We start from the raw sequence: 20,818 nt of genomic DNA, 5'->3' as shown, positions 1-20,818 counted from the left end.
GAGGTACCCCCATGTTAAGTATATGCTATCTTTAGAAATTTGAGTCTGATTTATTGTTATCATTTCAACAGGTGTCTCAATGCTTGTACCTACTGCAAAACTAAACACGCCAGAGGAAATTTGGCCAGTTATCCAATTGATGAACTAGTAGATAGAGCCAAACAATCTTTTCAAGGTAAGAGTTTCTAGAATTACATGTGAAATTAGTCTTCTTAAGAAATTATGTTAGTCTTGTAAGTAATACTTCAGTTTAGAGACCGACTTCATTCGTTTTATGAAGAGTTTTACAAATATATCAGCTTAACTAATAAAAGATGTGACCAGATTTAATCACTTAGTTTATTTTTACATTAATTACTCTTCTTTTACTACGCTTCCATTTTCTTATCACTGTAAGGTAAATGGCGTATTTTGAACTTTATCATCCACCTCTAGACTCCATGGAAAAGACAAAATTAAGATAAAATGAAATCCATGAGCCTCTGATGTCTGTTAAGATTTTTGTGGACAAGTGAAATACTCAGATTTTTCATCTCTTTCTTTGACTTTTTTGGACCATTTAGAAAATGGAGCTAATTAGGGTTTGTAGACTTCTTTGAAGAAGGTAGGTTTTCATATCAGCCAATAAAGGAGGCTACCATTTTAACAGAACTGTCAGACCAGTAAAGAGTGGTACTGGGGGAGAGGCCTAATGAGAATGATTTGTGTGGGGTGGCCAACTACTTCTGAATCATCACTTGCTGGGAAATGTGATTATCTAGGTCTCTCTCAGCATATAATAAGACTTATCTTTAACATGAGTCACAGTTGTGTGGACATACAACTGCTCAAACCATAAACTTCCTTTTTTGTCTTTGTTTATAGTATGTGCCTGTAACAGTGGTGTGTTTTTACTCCCAACATGAGATAATCTGTTGTCTCATAATCTTGCAGGTTAATAGTTATTGGCAATGTGCTTTTCTTTTTGGCAAATAACTTGGAGTGCTAATTTCAATACTTCCTACTCTGGGCCTCAGAAAGTATGAGTTCCAAATTCATTTTTTTGTTTAGTCTATAGAAAACTTTTAGAAACATGAATTTGGAATGTTTCTTTTAATAGAGAAAAATATCCCCTTGCTTGATTTATTGATGCCTCCCAACAGTTTTTCTCCACTTGTATATTCTTAGCTCAGTCCCCTCCTCCTTTCACATTCAACTAGTATTGAGAGAGAAATAAAGGAAATTTACTGACTCTTGCCAGTGTTCTCCTTTTAGAGCCAGATTATTGTCTAATCTAAGAAAAAGCCTGGGTGGTTGTCTTTACTACAGCATAACCAGTACTTCCAAGGATTTTTTAAAAGGGGCAAAAATTTTCCCAGAAACTAAATCTATTTGAAAAAATATTTACTGGCATTCTTAATTAGTGTTTGTTTTTTCATATATCTGTCAGATAATGGGGATATTAAACATCTGTCTACCAAACACTGCAACTTAGAAGGCATGCAAATTAGTACTTTTTTTTTTAACATCATGCATTTCTAAGTGCAACTGCATATAATTTTTTGAAAAGTATTTTATTTTACTTGAAAATTTATTTGAAAAATGTAAAGCTGTAAAATCACCATGTAGAAAGTGAAAATCTCCTCTTCACTTGCTTACATCTATTCTCACCTGTAACTTACACCAACATTCGGATATGATTGCTTCGTGGCTTTATATGGACACATTTATGAATTATACATGACTTGAGAAAAAAAGAAGACAGAACAGAAGTATTACCTGTGGATGGTGTCCAGGTTCTTTGCATTTTAAACAAACAACTGGACAAAACGTACAAACAAAGCAAGGAAAGAATTAAGCAACAAAAGCAGAGATTTATTGAGAATGAAAGTACACCACAGTGTGGGAGCAAGTCTGAGCAGCGCTGAAGGGCCCGGATACAGAATCTTCTGGGATCCAGCTACCCCCTAGAGGTTTCCCATTGGCCACTTGGTGTTCACCCCATGTAAATGAAATGGTGGCCCCACGGTCAGTCTGATTGGTTGTGGAAAGCAACCAATCAGAGGCTGATGTGCAGTTACAAAGGTCACACTCGTATGCAAACATCTGATTGGTTGTGGAAAGCTGAAGTGAACTTACAAAGTTGCATGCTTATACAGATCTCTGACTGGTTGCAGAAAGCAACAATCAGAGGTACTTTCAATTTCCCATCTGCGCTGCAGAAAATATGGGAGTTTGCAAAGGGAGTAACCTCTGGTCCTTTTTTTACTTAGGCTGGAAAGTTTTTTTTTTTTTTTTTTCGATTTAGTTCTAGGAAGTCAGGGTGAATTGGCATTAGGTTCCCTGCCTCCAGGCCCTGTTCTACTGCCTCAGAAACATAGTTTGTATAAACTGATTATGACTTTTTCTAACAATATCCACCTTAGCTCTGTGATTTATCTTTAGAGATGCCCTCTGAGCAACCAAGTTACAGTGTATTGCTTCTGTAGATCTTTAGTTAGTTAACATTGTCATATACAAGTGGGTTGGACTAGTTAAGGTGAGTGATTGAAATAATATATCAGAGGTTAGCAGTAATGTAGTAGCTATTTTTAGAGAAAGTATTAGAAGATTGCTCTTCCCAACATAAGTAAGATAAGTATCTTTTTATTACCAACCATGGAATGTTTGCAACATCAGTTTTTTCTGTTGCGTTATTATCTGTGTATTAGAATTGAAACTAAAAAATAGTTTTTGAACTGGTGAGCTAACTTGTGAGATAACCCAGTGTGTTCAGGAATTGTAGTTGTTTTTTTCTTTTTCTTTCTTTCTTTTTTTTTTTTTTTTTTTGGTAACAGGGTCTCACACTGTATCAACCAGGCTGGAGTGTCGTGGTACAGTCAGAGCTCACTGCAGCTTCAAACTGTTGGGCTCAAGCTATCCTCCTGCCTCAGCCTCCCCAGTAGTTGCAGCTATAGGCATACACTACCGAGTCTGGCTAATTTTTAAATTTTTTAGAGAGACAGGGTCTCCCTGTGTTGGCCAGGCTGGTCTCAAACTCCTGGTCTCAAGCCACCTTGACCTCCCAAAGTGCTGGGATTACGGGTGTGAGCCACTGCGCCCAGCCAGAAAAATTTTAAGTCCTCAAGTATTTGTTGCTTTTTGCTATAAGCAGTTTAGATTTGAAATACTGCACTGTTGCTTACCAGCCACATGATGTGAACACAGTATCTCTCCTCTCCAAGCTTATGGCTTTCTCATCACTATAACTTAATGTTTTTGTTTTAAGAATTTGAGATAACGTGTATGAGGTAATTGGCTATGTCAATATTATGAAGAAGAAATATTACTTAAACTAATATCCGAAGCCAGGAAGAGAAGTCTGATTTTGGGTAAGAGTGTTGTAACATCCATAGCAAAAACATTAATGACTGAAATCAAATGACAGATTTTTCTTTTGAGTCCAAATTATGTTTTATGAAAAATTTCTCCGTAGATAGATATCTAGTATGACAGTTACCTTTCATTTTCTAAATTTGAGAAGTGCAAATTCATGCTAAGGGTGGCCTTATAATCCCTTTCAAAAATAGGAAGTATCAATCTATAAGCTAATATTTTTAAGATATTTAGTAGCATTATCTTTTTTCTGCAAAAGAAATTGAGATTTTAATGCTGTTATAGAAATCCTAAGTTTGAGCTTTAAAATTGCAAATAATAATTATGAAAATAAACATAATAGAAGAAGTGACTCATTTTCTTATTACTATGACTTTTGCACATTTAGTTATTTAATCATTCAGGTGATAGGAATATTCTTTGGACCAGAAACTCTTAAGTTCTGCATTCTACCATGATTAGATTGCCTGTCTTATAATGAATAACAAACATGGTTTTGCGAAAAGTTACTCTATAATGAAAAACCTAAATATGCCACCAATAAAGCTTTAAAGCCACTCTGTGGATGGGAGTTAAATTTCCCATCCTTAAAGTGACATTTTCTTTCTTTTAATTTTTTTAATGGCTCCTGTATGTCATAATTACAAATTTATTTTTTTAAATTCTGAATCAACTGTGGAGTGAGGATTGGAACCCAGTTTTCCAGTCATATGATACAATATACAATAGGATCAAAATTTTATTCTGAATAGCATGTTTATCATTTTATTTATTTATTTATTTTTTTGAGGTGAGATCTCACTGGAGTGCAGTGGCATGATCTCGGCTCACTGCAGCCTCCTCCTCCTGGGCTCAAGCAGTCCTACCACCTCAGCCTCCTAAGTAGCTGGGACTACAGGTATGCACTACCACACCTGGCTAATTTTTCTATTTTTGATAGAGACAGGGTTTTGCCATGTTGCCCAGGCTGGTCTTGAACTCCTGGCCTCAGGTGATCTGCCCACCTTTGCCTCCCAAAGTTCTGGGATTACAGGTGTGATTATGAGCATTTTATATTCATAAAAATGTATTTCTTGTTAGTCTCATGTATTAGGAGACTAAAGGCTAACCCAAAGGCAAGGAAGCATTCAGAAATGATTCTGAAATAATCATGAAGTCATTCTGAATATAAAATGGCTTCCCACAATACTAAAAATGTGCTGACTATGCATTCAGCTGCCAAAAAATGAGAGAGCTCATTAACTTTTGAATGGACAGCACTAAAGTAAATATTTCTGTGTTTAAGTATAAGTGTAATTTCTTTTCTATATCAATTACATCTGTTTAACTGGTTTTCTGGCATTTTTTTTTCTCTCTCTCAACCTCCATAATTGACTATTTTTACCTTCTCAGTGTGTGTTTTATTTTTGAGGAGACTTCTGCATGTGAGTTTAAGGTTTACCAGGTAACTTCTGGGTATCATCTGGTTGTTCTCACAGACCGTTGCAAAACCTTCCTTCTCACTTCCTCCCTTCTGATGAGATTGAGGTTTTAAAAATGCCTAGGATTAACAGTGTTTGGGGGCTGAGTTTGCTGGGTTTGACACGGTTGCATTTTAGGTATCTAGACAAACATGTCAAGTGGTGACCAGGACTTTGTTGGGGCCAGAATGAATTTACAAGCTAGTGTTTTCTAGGATATTTGTATTGATTTTTCTCTAGCAGCTAATCAATCAGTTTCAGTTGTGTAAGTGATGGAGCAAACCTTTTTAAACGTGCGGGGTGAGTGGTGTGGAAACAACACCTTTCACCGCGCTGTCTCTGGAATCAAAATGTAGAGATGATGGATGTGCTGTTTTTATAGCTATCGTGTGCTTTTCTAGATCTCATTTGTGTGTTACTACTTTTTGGCTCCCTCATAAATCTGAAAATCCCCTGCAAGATAAGTGGCATCAACTGGTTATGGAAAGGTAAAATAAATTAGGATGAAATACTCAGAACAGGAAGAAAGTTTCTTGACGCCTAGTGATTTCGATATTATTGTTGGAATTTAAAAAATGGATTCTGTATTTCAAGACTTGCAAAGATACTACCTAGTATGTATAAGATTAATTATGAAATGCAGCTGTAGTACATTGCTTCCTACTTTTTTAGACAGGAAAGAATATGAACAATATTTGATTTTCTATGTATAAGCTTAAAATTGTTCAGTTGTACACTTTACCTCAAGTCCCATTTGACTGTAATGATGATTAGTATACATTGATTTCGACCCAAGATTAAAACGGGGCCAATAATTGCATTCTGTTTATATGGCAGTTAAATTAAATGTCTCTTTAATTCCTTTATCTTTTCATATGTGCTGTATTCAGTTGAGAAATGCATGTTATCTGTACGATTAATGATGCAATTTACATGTTTGTTGTAACAATTGTCAACTTCCAAAAAGGATTTTAGGCAGCTTACATTAAATGATTGTATGTAAAAGACCATGGAAATAAGAGCCATGTTAAATGCTGTATTGTGTTTTGAAAGAGGGAAGATGATTTTACAACTGATGTGTCCTGGCTCCTCAGAAGAATAGCGAAATAGAGTGATTTATATAATCTGATAGGAGTATGTAAAAGAAAGTATATACTTTACCAAGAGAAGCCTACGTGTTTCTAGGCACTAAACACTATGAATTATTTTCATGCATTCTTTCCTGGGAGACACTGAGTGATATAGTAGAAATGTTTTTGACTAAAGATAGATAGAGATTGAAGATACATTCTCTACCTAGCTTTTTCTTCTGTTGATTCTTGCAAAACCCAAAAATATAATATTAAAATGTAACCTTTAAAAGACATTTTTTGGGAGAACTAAATAAATGTAATGTATTTACATTTGATCATGACTTGATCGTGAACACAGTGCCTAAATAGCTATTTATCAGACACTCAGTTTAAATAAGCTAAGATTAATTGCTGTGACTTCAGGGACTGTTAGCTAAGACTCTCAGTGGCAAAAACAGAGTATAATTTATGTGACCTTTGCCTATTCAGGTCTCTGAGTTTCTGTCAGTGGTGGTTAAACTTTTCTTAGCAACAAAGGGAACCCTTTTTACAAAGGAAACTTGAAAAAGTAGAGGCAGACCACCGTGGTTGAAGTAGAAGTGGGGCCCTGTTTAATGAGGCCTTTCCTCAGAACTTTGAGGATTCAGCCAGAATCTTCTGGTTTAGATTAGTGTTTCTAATTTTTAAAGGTATTGCTGAACACTGCAATCCAGGAGTGGTGAAGGTTTCCTTCAAGGACAAATAGTAAATATTTTAGGCTTTGTGAGCCATGAGGTCTCTGTTGCAACTATTTAGTTCTGTCCTTGTAGCATGAAAGCAGCCACAGAAAATATGCAAATGAATGGATATGGCTGTGCTCCATTAAAACTGTATGATAGGCCAGTCGTGGCTCATGCCTGTAATCCCAGCACTTTGAGAGGATCTTGGCAGGCAGATCACTTGAGTTCAGGAGTTCGAGACCAGGCTGCCAAACAAGATGAAACCCCTTCTCTACTAAAAATACAAAAATTAGCTAAGCGTGGTGGCCAAGGCCTGTAACCCCAGCTACTTGGGAGGCTGAGGCAGAAGAATCACTTGAACCCAGAGGGTGGAGGTTGCAGTGAGCCAAGATCGTGCCACTGCACTCCAGCCTGGGTGACAGAGGGGACTTTGTCTCAAATATAAATAAATAAATAAATAAAAACCCCTGTATGATAGGGATTATTGATGAATGGATTTCATGGTCAATTTTGGGGGAAGTTAATTTAAACAAATTAATCAAGATTCATCGTGGTAGAACTTCTGGTTCTTTGTCTAATATGTTAATACATATTGTCAATCCATAAAAGAAGGATTTAGCCTTTAAGAACTAATATAGATGTAGACTAGATTAGTGTTCTCAATCTGGCTGTTTAACTCACTTCGCAGTCTTATAAAACCAAAACCAAATGTGTCTGCATCATAACCCTAACAATTGCGTCACAATTTCCATGGATGAGGGCTTTGCGTTTTCTAAAACACAGGTGACTCCAGTGATAGTCAGAGGTGAGAACTACAATTAAGAACCGCTATTCTAGAAAATTTTTTGGTTGAAGCTGTAAAATGAGCTGTCCCTCTCAATTCTAGTGAGAAGGATTCCGAGGAGAAACCCTGGTTGATTAGTAAATAATGGCCAAATAGGGAAGGTGGAGGGGCAACACAATTCTTGTTAATTTGCTAATATGCCCTAGATAGTGAATGGATGGTTTCAAAGTCCAAAGGTACTTATTTAAGTTAAAAGGCTCAGCTGTTTCTGTTATCAACCAAGGCATCACAAAAGGGTGACTGACATTTATGGAGCCCTGACTGTGCATATGTAGGAATTACGATGAAAACCACATGGTCCCTGTCTTTTAGGATCCCCTCCTAGTCCAAGAGAGAGAGTAGCTTGTTGGACTAATGAAAATTGAAGTATGCAAAAACAGACACCACATTTGGGATAACAGAAGTCATTCTTACAAATCAACCAGGTTTCTTCCTCAGAATCCCTCTCACTAAGTTCTTGTTAGCCACTGCCATTGATTATGCTGAGTATTCGGGATGAAATCTACTTGCTGTTCTGAATTCCGAGGTTTCTGTGATGCCGAAGTCTCTGAAAGAAAGAAACCAAATGGTGACTCTTTAACTAAGGTAACTATTGGAACTATGTAGCTGTTGTTTTTCCGTTCATTCAACAAATATTTACTGAGCATTCATTAGAAGCAGTTCTTATTTCTGCTAATAGGCACATGCTTTAGAAAAGGTATGATAACAGTGCATTATTACAATCAATAGTTGATTACTTCTGCCAATGAGGAGGACAGAAGGAGAGGTTTGCTGATAATGGAGCAAACAGCTTATCCTTGCCATGGGAAACAAGGATGCGATCCCAAGGTGGTTACGCTTTTTTCATAATTCCGAGTTTTCGTAGTTCAGAGTCTATATAATCCAAAGTACAGAAAATCTGCTGCTTCTGGAAATACCTTTTTAAATCTATCCTTATGGAAATCGTAGTGCAGTCATCCCTCACTGCTATTGGTGAGTTTTATTTACTTTTTACTCTTTTGTGCTCTATAAAACAATTTACAAATATACAGTTAAGTATAAAAGTTATTTAAAATAATGAGATTCTGGGAAAACAGATAAGAATAGAAAGTTTGGAACTTGGTGGAAAATTGGAACACAGGAAAGTTGGCCATAATCACACATGTGGTATTTCAAATCAAGCAACAGTTTTGACTCTTAGCTTCTTGAACACTTACTGTCTTTAAAGAAAAGTAATACCAGCTTGGCATTAGGTTCAAAAGAGTTTTCACATAGGGAGTGGTGAGGGATAGAGTAGATCCCAGCAGCGTCCCTTTAACACTCACTCACATACTATGTTTCTGAAAATTACGTATTTTGGTGTTTCTTGTTAGAACTTGCAGACATGCCGGCCGGGCGTGTGACTCATGCCTGTAATCCCCAGCACTTTGGGAGGCCGAGGCGGGTGGGTCACCTGGGGTCAGGAGTTCTAAACCAGCCTCACCAACATGGCGAAAACCCATCTCTACTAAAAATACAAAAATATAACCAGGCATGGTGGTGCACGCCTGTAATCCCAGCTACTTGGGAGGCTGAGGCAGGAGAATCGCTTGAATCCAGGAGGTGGAGGTTGCAGGGAGCCAAGACAGCACCACTGCACTCCAGCCTGGGCAACAGAGCGAGACTCCGTCTCAAAAAAAAAGAACTTGCAGACATGTCTTGAAAAGCATAACACCCTGAAGGGATTTCTTGGGTGCTAAGACAGTACAAAGTATGCTGCTCACTGATAATCCGGTCCTCTTGCAGATTCCACAGCCATTGGGTGCTGTAAAAGACTCCTGTTATAGAGGCTGATAGCTTAGGGGTTTGTACACCGTAGGTCATTTTGTGAGGTGGTATAGCTAGGTCCAGGAAGAAAACATTAGAATTTGTATTTATTTGTGTTTTCTCATTCTTTAAATTTTTCTTTTATTGTGTGTATGTTTCATATTGTATATGTTAGTACAGTAGTACATGAATATAATTAATAAGTATACATCTATGGGAACACTTTTAAAAAACTTTTTAGCTGATTCAGAAAGTGATATGTGGAGACCACTGACTTAAAGGAACAAATAGCCTGCCCATTTTCCACTATAAACATAATTCTTTCTGCCAGACGTTTGCTTTGAATAGGGCAACAGACTTCTGTGTTCTCTATCAAGATCCTGAGGTGCCCATATTCTGCTTTGATTGAGTGCAAATCCACCTGCTTTTGAGATCAAATAAGCAAATAATGAAGTTTATGCCCTTTGGAGGAAAACTGCTGTATTTAATGAAGACTCTTGCCTGCATCTGGTGACAGCCATGTGTCTCTGTTCAGAGGTGGAGAGAAACGCTGCTTACTCAGGAGCACGTGTTTCCCATTTCTTCATCTGTGTTTTAGGACACGGGAAGACTGAACCAAGAGGGGATTGGGGTCAGGCGCATGTGGCAGTGTGAATATGGGTTTAGTAGGTGCGCAATAAATGTTGAATGAGTGGTTAATCTAGAATTGATTATGCCTGATGAAATTCCAGGTATGACTTGAAGCCCATAATGAAAAAGTATGGAAAAACCATATTTTTTAAGTGGGCAAGAGATATTGCTTAGTTTCAGCTGCTCTTCCAGCACAATTGAATGCTGTGTCTTATGACATGGGCTTGATTTTATAACACCAGATATTTAGAGTTGGTGGCTTTCCAAGATTTACAACAGAGAAATAACTTACTTTGCGAAATCATCTGATAGTTAACGGGTATGTAACATTTTACCAAAAGGGTATGTCTACCTAGTTCCACACTTACAGTTATAAGTAATATATATTTGCTTTGATACCTTTACTAAACAGAATTCTCCAAATGATTCTTGTGACCAGGAACAAGAGTTAACCAAGTGTTTGCTTTTACCATTTGAACTGAGGCTGATCTGTCTCTGGGATGATGTTGGAGAACTTTAAAGGCTGCAAGTTGGTTTTGGAAGATTGTTTAATGGAATTTTAATAGCCCTGGAAAGATGTGAAAGTGATACTGCTACCTGGTGGTTTGTAAACCCGACCTTAGTGAGATGTTTTCTGGGCAAAAGTACTACTTTGTGATGCCAGCAGCCTTTATTGATTCCGCAGAGTCTGCAGTTTTCTAACACTGGCTGTCAATTCATTCCAGTTGAAAAATTATTACATTCCTTCTCCTGCTTGTGTGGATATTAAACTGCAGTAAACATACTTGCACAGTATCAGGTAGGGCGAGCAAAATTTTCTGTCTGGAAAAAAAAATGTTTGTTAGTGGGACCTTGGCTGTTCTGTAGAGGTTATAAATTTCTGTATTTCTTTTTATTTGTTGTTCTCAGTCATGCTTTTTATTTCTCTTGGTGAGTTCCAACACATTTCTTGTTATTTGTAATATAAGAAAGAGAAGTTTGATTTAGATTGCTGACTTTTAAAAACATGTCCTCTTAGTAAATCATTTCTGGTGGTGTGCACAAGAGTAAACCCTGGGTGGTAAGAGTTTTTAACCTGTGACAATATAATTGGGTAAGAATGAGAAAGAATTGATGAAACAATGAATGGATAAGGAATGAATGGTTATGTGATCATACACTCCACGTAGATCTTTCTGAGTTGTTGAATTTTAGTTAAGGAAGAGGAACGATGATGAGATAGTCATCATTTATAAAAGTAGATTTTAAACACCTCCATCTTTGAGAATAACCTCTGGACCTGGCAGTTATTGAGGTCATTGGCAATTATTGAGGTATATGTTTGAAATGCAAATATCTGGCCACATTCCCAATTCAGTAGCCTTGCCATAGGCCCAGGAATTTGCATTTTTCAAAACAACCATTCCAAATGTTTGGGAGGCAGATGATACAAAGACCACTTCTAGAAACGTTTGTCTAGAGAACTTTCTTGATTACATATACCAAGACATTTGATCAAAGTATTAAAGAGGATTGGGGAAGAAATGTACCATTTATGTGAGCTAATAAAAATCTGGGCCAGTTTTCTCTCTGTGATAGGGACCAACTCCATTCCTCTCACACCAGACCTTCTTCACATTCTTTTTGGGGAATTTCTTTTTTGAGATGAAATCTCGCTCTGTTGCCCAGGCTGGAGTGCAGTGGCGCGATCTTGGCTCACTACGACCTCTTCCTCCCGGGTTCAAGTGATTCTCCTGCCTCAGCTTCTCGAATAACTAGGATTACAGGCACATGCCACCACACTGGCTAATTTGTATATTTTTAGTAGAGATAGGGTTTTACCCCGTTGGCCAGGCTGGTCTCGAATTCCTGACCTCATGTGATCTGCCCACATCGGCCTCCCAAAGTGCTGGGATTACAGGCATGAGCCACTGTGCCCAGCCTCTTCTGGGGAATTTCGAAATACAGATTTCCAGGCTCTACCTCAAAAGATTCTGATACTGAGCTAGGCTTACAAGCCTGGGAATGTTTACTTTTAAAGCTCTATAAGTTTGGGAATAACTAGCCTAGATTTTTTTCTGGGATTTAGCTCTTTTTATTCTTTTTTGACTTTTTTTTTTCTCTGTTTATATATCAGTATTTTGGTATGGGTATTTGATATTTCAGTTGAGCCTTTCAAAGCAAAATATCACACTGTATATAATTAGAAGAAAAAAGGGACCTTGAACTTCCTTATCCATGTCTTAATAAAAGTGATACTCCTGTATTGTGAAAATAATTCTTCATTTTTTATCAGCATGAATGAAGTAATTAGCTTATTTGTTTTTATAGATATGTAGGAATAATATGTAAATTTGTGTAGTTTTGGAAGATAACTTTATTTCCTTGAGATAAGGTATATCTTTGTTTATTTCTCTTTATTTGAGAAGAAGTGCTAAATCTGAATTGTAGTCAAAATCTGCAGTTCTTCCAGTATGGAAAGTGCTTCATTTTGATACACTTATATGATGGAGTGTTATAAAATTGCATGTAATAATGTTTACAAAGTTTATAATAACCCAGAAAATGTCTTATAATGTTGATTTTTTTAAATGCTGTAATATCATATGTACTATATGATCACAATTACTTTTAAAAGGAAATAAAAATAAAAAAGAATTTAAAACAGATAAAAACGAGAAATTAAGCCAAAATGTTACTTTTCTTGGGGACAAAGAGTATATTAAACATTTTTGCTACTTTAATATTTTCTATATTTTCCATAAGTACATATCACTGTGGTTAGACTACATAAACAAAATAAAATTTATTTTTAAGGAATCGCATATTATCCATATTTTAGTATTGAAAATTAAATCATATATGTATCTTTTTAACGAGTCACTTTTTGTTACTTGACTAAGATATAGAAATAGAAATTTGACTATTTGAAACATTTGATAAACTAAAATTTGTTTGTAGATTAACTTTGAAGCTCGTGGATTCTCTTTGATCATGTGATAGCCTAATATTCCGAAAATTTTCTTTTAACAAATAAATGGTGTTCACTGCACTCCAGCCTGGGTGACAAAGTGAGATCCTGTCTCAGAAAAAATAAAAAACTTAAAAAACAAAAAAACAAAATAAAAAACAAGAAAAAATTGGTATTATGCGGATCTGCTTCAGTAGAAATCTGGAAGCTACCTGGCTTTCCGTCTTCCATTTCCTGCCTGACTCTATGGTCTTAACTACAAACCTATGAATAAGTACAAGAACTGCAGAGTAGGAGGAAGGCTTTGCAGTTCCCTTGCCCTTCATTTCCAGCTGAGGAACATGAAGCCTACAAAGAGGTGACTCCCCAAGCTGCTGTCACCCAATGCCAGTCTGTCACCACTACACTGTGGCTTCTTCAGCTCTAATAGCTCTAACAGTGATAGCATTGATAACATCTTTTTGGAAAGACAATTCAGAGAATATGGGAGGAAAAAAATGATGGTGAGTATGAGAGTTTACAGAAAGAGAAGTTTTGGGCTAGAAGATTAAGCCGTGGCTTCTTAGAAGAGACAGAACTTGAGTAGGGCCAGGAGAAGTGTTCTACCTTTGAAGAGGAATACAGTTCAACTTCTCATCAAGGTCCGTGAGATCCCATGTGATCTGGCTGCACTTCCCATTCCAAATTCATCCTGCTGCATTTTCTCTAACTTGCTATCATCCAACTGTTGTTTCTTAGTTCCTTGAATATCACAATTTCCTTTTCCCTGAGTGGTTTTTTCCTGTGGTCTTTGCATGGCTGTCTTTTTCACATTAAGGTGTTCACTTAAATATCACCTCCTCATAAGGCCCTTCTGTGACCACCTTTTTGAAGGGAACATTTTTTTCTCTTATTCTCTATCATATCACTCTGTTTATTTGTTCCAAAGCACTTATCATAATTTGTTTTTTCTTTTCTTTTGAGATGGAGTCTCGCTTTGTTGCCCAGGCTGGAGTGCAGTGGCGTGATCTCAGCTCGCTGCAACCTCTGCCTCTCGGGTTCAAGCTATTCTCCTGTCTCAGCCTACCGAGTAGCTGGGATTACAGGTGCCTGCCACCATGCCTGGCTAATTTTTGTATTTTTAGTAGTGACGGGGTTTCACCATGTTGGCCAGGGTGGTCTGAAACTCCTGACCTCAGGTGATCCGCCTGTCTCAGCCTCCCAAAGTGCTAGGATTACAGGCATGAGCCACTTTGCTCAGCCAAAGCACTTATCATAATCTGTACTTTGTATTCATTTATCTTTCTATTCATTTATTTATTGTCTATTATGAGAAGTAAGTGAGAATACCTTTTTTATTCATGATTGCATTCCTAGAGCTTGGCATGGCATAGTACATAGAGTAGGCCCATAATAAGTACGTGCTGGGCTGGGCGCAGTGACTCACGCCTGTAATCCCAGCACTTTGGGAGGCCAAGTGGGGCAGATCACGAGGTCAAGAGATCAAGACCATCGTGGCCAACATGGTGAAACCCCTTCTCTACTAAAAATACAAAAATTAGCTGGGTGTGGTGGCATGCACCTGTCATCCCAGCTATTTGGGAGGCTGAGGCAGGAGAATCGCTTGAACCCGGGAGGTGGAGGATGTGGGGAGCCGAGATCGCACCACTGCTCTCCAGCCTGGCAACAGAGTGAGACTCCATCTTAAAAAAAAAAAAAAAAAAAGCTTGATGAATGAATACATGAATAAAAATAATTTAAAAATTAATAGGATCCTATGGAATTTAGATCTGTTTAGAAACATTCTGCTTAGTATGGTCTTTTTTTTTTTTTTTTTTTTTTTTTAGAGAAAAGCATAAATGTAAATTATGTAAATGGTTCTTTACATCCTCATCTTATTAGGAGGGTAAGAACTTTCCCTAAATACGTTTGCCAGTAGTGAAGTGACAGGCTTCAATGGTGGAGGTAGGAGTAGTAGCCATGTTTCATGAATTAGGCCTGATAGAGGATTTGCACATGGGCCTGTGCACCTGATATGTCAAATAATTAGACCTCACAAATAACAGTGGATCCCAAAGTCCCAAACCAGAAGGGTAGCCCAGAATGTCATGAAAACAAAGAGATCTGATTCAGAAATCAGGGCCAGAATATGAAACCATAAACGTAAGCATACGTAAACCTAAGCATGTGAAGATTAAATGAGAGAAGGTCCCGTCTGATTAACTGAATGGGTTCTGTTATCTGCCACTTGGAGTGCTGGACTTGACTCAGGGTTTAGAGGCCATGTGTGCCATGAGCAAAGCCCACTTTTGGCATAAAAATTATTTAAATATTTAATTTTAGTTGATTTTGTATGTTGCATTATTGCTTTTATATTTCATAAATCTATTTTAAAATAATCTAAGATTTAACAAATCTGGAAAAGCAACAATTCCTGTTTTCTCCTCTCTATATAAAAAGTGGATAAACTTCAGAAATCCTTGGTAGACTATTACTTGGTACCTCCCAGGATTCATGTTCTATGTAGACAGAACTTTCCCATGACAGCTGGCTTGCGCGTGTGTCTTGCTTTGGCCAGAAGTACATGAGAAAGCGTGATGCGGGCAGAGGTTTGATAAGCACTTGTGTGCTGGGGCTTGTTCTTGTGGGATGTTGCTGGAGCCCTGAGCCACCATTGTAAGGAGATCTGTCTACCTTATTGGCAATATTATGTAGACAGAGAGGTGCTTAGCCAGCCCACAGAAATTTTAGCTTCCCAGCTGTGACTCCAGACATGTGAATGGAGAAGTCATATTGAATGTTCCAGCCACCACATTGATCAGATGACCTGCCCACCTGGTCCTGTCCCAGACTGCAGAATAATTATTTTAAGCCAGTAATTTTTTGTATGGTGTGTTATGCAGCAAGACATATTTTGTTACTTTTTGACATGTATTTTAATAGTAAAATATCATAATACCTTTATTACATTTAACTCATAAGATTAGTTAGATAAATTGAGCTATGTTTTCCATGAAACTCAATATGTAGTAATATCAGGATTATAGTTTTAACAATTACTGGCATACCACCAGGAACTGTTAAGCACAGAGAAAGCTAAAAATCACACAGCGAGTGGCCAAGTGGCTTACAGTGTACAGCCTAGCATGTAAGTCTTTATATCATGGAGTAATAAGAGCAGTGATTCAGTTAAGCTTGTGATACTATGACATTTTGATTAAAAACAATATGTTCAATTCTGTTTCCATAGTTTCTAGCTCTGTGACCTTAAGAAAGTTACTTACTCTTACCCAACCTCAGTTTTCCCATTGTAAAAATAAGGATAAAGCATACTTACTAAATATCTGAAAATTAAAATAAGATAATACTAAGTCTGCAATACTTGGAAAATGCTTAATAAATGAATTCTTATTATTACTGTTCTTAATGATTAACAAGAGAGCAAGAAGGAGAAAGGAGGAACAGGAGAAAATAAGTCACCACCTAAGAAATGACTGTTGACATTCTTTCTGCCTTGTCTTCTTTCCAACTTTTGTGTGTGTGTGTGTGTGTGCATAGACCCGCATACTCTCACATAGCTATATGCCTGGGCTTCATTTAAGAAGAAACACTGAGGCCAGGCGAAGTGGCTCATGCCTATAATCCCAGCACTTTGGGAGGCTGAGGTGGGTGGATCACCTGAGGCCAGGAGTTGGAGACCAACCTGACCAACGTGGAGAAACCCCATCTCTACTAAAAATACAAAAATTAGCTGAGCATGGTGGCAGGTGCCTGTAATCCCAGCTACTCAGGAGGCTGAGGCAGGAGAATCGCTTGAACCTAGGAGGTGGAGGTTGCAGTGAGCTGAGATCGCACCAAAAAAAAAAAAAAAAACCACTGGACTATATGCGTGTTTATAAAGTGTGTACAGATCGCCTGGGAATTTTGTTAACATGCAAATTTTATTTTGGTAGGTCCCGTATGGGGCCTGAGCGTCTGCATTTTTAAGCTACCAGGTAATGCTGATACTGCTGGTGCGTGGGTCCCACTTAGTAGAATTGGCTTGTAGGATGACATGAGGCTTGTGGCCCTTTGTGTTTTGGTCTCAAGTCTCTTCAGCTATCATCTCTCTTCATTCCATACCACATAATTGGTTCTCCAATCACCATGTAATTTTTTCTTCATACATCATCAATAGCGCTGACTAAATTTAAACAAAGTGATTTGTTTAGATGTTTATATCCTCTACCTCCTCTTCAGTAAAGACCCCTTGGGTCATACTTATCTTTATATCACTATTAATGTTCAATAAATGTTTTTTTGAATGAATGTATGCATGCATGCCTCTATGATTCTCAGAACTGTAAAATGGAAACTTCATCCTTTGCCTTACTGATTGGAAGCAGCGGACATTCTCGGAATGAGTGCTGTAAATGTCTGGCTCTGGATCCTTGGTTTTAAAGGAATACCCAACTAGCACCCATAATTGGTAATGAGAAAAATGGGTTGTTCACAGATGTGAGGTAATTTAAGGAGGATAATATGGATTGGGCACAGTTGAGACTATATATTTTTATGAATATTAATGTATACTCATACTGTAATATGTAAGCAAATAATGCCAAACTAGGTAATATTTGAAATGAAGGGAATCATTTATATACAAAATGTTGAAGAAAACTGGAGTTAAAAAGAAAATACATTTCCTTTGAAAATTGGATTGTTTTTACATTTATATTTGTTCACTCTGGTTACATCTGTGCTTTTTCAGACTTGAAATAACTTATATGCAGTGGTCTGATCGTCATTTATAGTCGTGCTGACTTGGAGATGTAATTCACTTATGTAATTTGTTTTAGTGAAAGAAGGGGAGAGGTTAGGAGAAACTTGGCACTGTGTTAACTGGAGAATAAATTGAATAAAGATTTTAAAATAATTTCACTTACCGTATTAGCCCAGCATTTGAATGTTTTCAGCAATAATGTATCTGTAACTAAATTAATTCATACGTATTGCAGTCACATGAAAAATATCACTGTCCTCATGAATTTTGAAAATCTGTAATGTTTTTACTACATCAACTGACATTTTGCATTTTATTGTGTTTCTAGACTTAAAATGGTGACATTTAAAATAGCTTACTTTGAGTTAATACAAGCAAATTATTGAGTTTTTTTCAAGCACATTAGCCAAGGTTAGTGTGCATGTTAATCCTAATTGTTATTACTATTATTTGTTTATTTAACAAACATTTGTCAAGTGCCTATTAAGTGGAGAGTTTCTGATCGTGAAATGATGTTTACATTTTACATTTTCTATTATGAATTCTGGAACGTTAGAAGAAGCAATTTGTGATTTCTAACTGTGACTGATAGCAGGTTATGAAACATATATTTTTCTCTTCATAAAATATAAAATTGCTAAAAAATAAAGTGCTACTTAATGATGGCTGGCTTGTTCAGAATAAATAAAGAGCAAACTAAATGGAAACTTGTACCAATGTATTTTAGGTAAAATGGTATTTCTCAAATTGAGTATCAGCTATTTCTTGACATTTTATGATATAGTCAACCATTCTATTGCTAAGTATTCTTAAACATCGATTTCAAAAATGAAAACTATCATCCCTAAATAAGTAAAAACATACTGTACATGCTGCATGATGTTTATTATATCCTACCATCAATAAACATAAAATAGCACGTGGCTGATTTTATCTCTTACTTTATTTTTATTCTTTTCTTATTTAGGATGATAGTTTTCTATGAGCACAGGTGTGATTATAAATACAATTCAGGCATTATGCTGTTTTATGATCCTTATATAAATAAAATTATCTAAGAAGTGTGTATCAAATAATTTTCCTTGCACTTTTACATCTAGCTTTTCATTTCATATTTATATTCACCTTGTGAATTATTGCTGCTGGTGCTTGTTATCTCTGTTTTGCTGAAGCACAGAGAGGTTACACTTCGAGTCTGAGGAAGAGTATTAAAATTGAGATTTCCTGATTGATTGGCCTCTGCACTTTGCACTGTAGCATGCTGTTCCTCATGGAAAATGTTGGGCTCAAATAGTTGGTATTGCAAATGCATTTGTTGCTATAGTGCAATTTAGTTTATTATGATAACTGGGGTTATTTCATCAGTTGGGATCATTTTGAGAGAAGCCCTTAGTGGAATTGCAATCATAATGCTCTTGAATGGTGGCCCTGATGATATTTCCCCAGACCTCAGTTTTGTTGTCCATAGCTGTTGCAAAAAGATTAAATACCTGTTAAATACAACAGAACACTGAAAATCAGAGCCAAGTAAAACTTCTAGTCTCTAGGAACCTTAATATACTAAGAGAAAAGTGTTTTCCTATTTGTATTAGTAAACAAGACTGTATTTAAGTACATTCACTAAGTAGTTCTGTAAGGTACAATTGAAACTAACTGCTGAAATTATTTTAAAAAACCCTGTTTTTATCAAATTTTGAGATTGAAAATATTTAAAATAAAAGAAAAATCTGCATTTCATGTTTTAGAAATGTGCATAAAATGGATATAGTAATGATAATGATGCAGAAAGGTTAGTTCTGCCACATATACTTCTATTAATTTGAGGCTTGGGATCCATGAAGATACTTTAGGTCTCCAGTGTACCCATCACAGTAACTTGATTGCCTAAAATCTATGTCCCCCTCATGCCACAGGCTTGCATTAAATGAACTGTGAATTTTAATTTGAAACCTATTTGCAAACCAATTTCTATAAAAATGGATTTATAGCTGGAAACTGAGTACTTCAGAAGTGCCGAGTAAATGTAGTTGTGTGCCTGTTTTTAATTTTAGACAATTGTATTTGTGATCTGCTCTTATTTTGCTTTACTTTTTGAGAACTAGTGCTGCAAAGAAAAAAAATAAATCTACTTTTGTTTCTAGTTTATTTGCAAACCAGGTCAGACGCCCTTGATTAGCTCTCAGTTGGAGGATAATTTGAACCTTGACAGATTGAACCCAAACAGCAGGGTTTCTCTAGTCTGGCCAACACATAGAAAACATAAAGTAAAAGCTAATGCCAGTTCACAAGCTGTACAACAGGACTGAATAAATGTGCAACTGTTAATGAGTAGCTATTTCAAATATTTACAAAAGACCCAAGAAAAAAGAAAAGATTAGCATCTTAGGCAGCTGTTCTAAGGGAAACCTATTAAAAATAAACATGATAAACGATGCTCACGAACTAATATATCTGTCAAATATCAAATACACTCAGAAAAAAAACTGTTTCAGACACAAAAACTATTAAGACCCATTTGGGCATAAGAGCCATCTTGCTTTGTGGTTTACACCGGAAATTTATTCTTATTCTTTTTAAAATGTATCTTTTCTAACTCCTCAAACATTCACACGGAGATTATTCTATAGATTTTAAGGCCATGGGTTAGTGGATAGAATCATTAGAATTGTGTCCATTGTGATTACATCAGTTAGAAATTTAAAAATTCACCCATGTGTCTTTGGATGAAGATATACCATCAATTGTTATTTTATGGGATTCCTGATTACATAATGGTTTGACTGTGACAGTAACACCATTTTAGCATCAAGACAATTTTGCTAGGAAATGCTACATAAAAATGGAAATTATTACTGAAGCAATGAGGGGTTGGTTCCCAATGCAGATTACAGGTACAGTTACTATTCCCTAAACATGCGTGGACATGTTTCTACAAACCCATGCTTGTCTTTGTATATAAAATATTTTTTTTGCACTAAGGTAAAATTAAAGCAAACTGTATGTGACATTTATTAGTGACTTATACAGTAGACCCTTAACATTCAAGACCAACCATTCTGTTTTTAACTATTTCTTCATACCATGAAAATCTGTGGAGAGAAGCAATTTGAATTTCCTGAGGCTTGAATTTATATTTGAATAGCTTGTACTCTTAGGCTCAAATGGAGGATCAAGTCATTTATTTGATGAAGGAGCTTAGCTAGCATCTCAGCATTTATATCTCAGTGTAATATAGAGTAAGTCTCTGACAATTTTTTAGTTG

General features: G+C 36.5%; 1 protein-coding gene across 2 annotated transcripts in view; it reads left to right on the top strand.

The window, feature by feature from the left end:
• Positions 1 to 20,818, top strand: part of CDKAL1 (CDK5 regulatory subunit associated protein 1 like 1) — a 707,863-nt gene that overhangs the window by 323,233 nt on the left and 363,812 nt on the right. For both annotated transcript variants that reach the window (XM_001098819.5, XM_078001348.1), the window contains exon 9: positions 72 to 175. In XM_001098819.5, the coding sequence (XP_001098819.2) occupies positions 72 to 175 (104 nt within the window). The remainder of the gene's footprint in view (positions 1 to 71; positions 176 to 20,818) is intronic.

The sequence above is a fragment of the Macaca mulatta genome, chromosome 4, assembly GCF_049350105.2.
Source record: "Macaca mulatta isolate MMU2019108-1 chromosome 4, T2T-MMU8v2.0, whole genome shotgun sequence".
Classification (NCBI taxonomy): domain Eukaryota; kingdom Metazoa; phylum Chordata; class Mammalia; order Primates; family Cercopithecidae; genus Macaca; species Macaca mulatta.
Note: the sequence above shows the minus strand (reverse complement) of the source record. Positions and strands in the feature narration are given on the sequence as shown.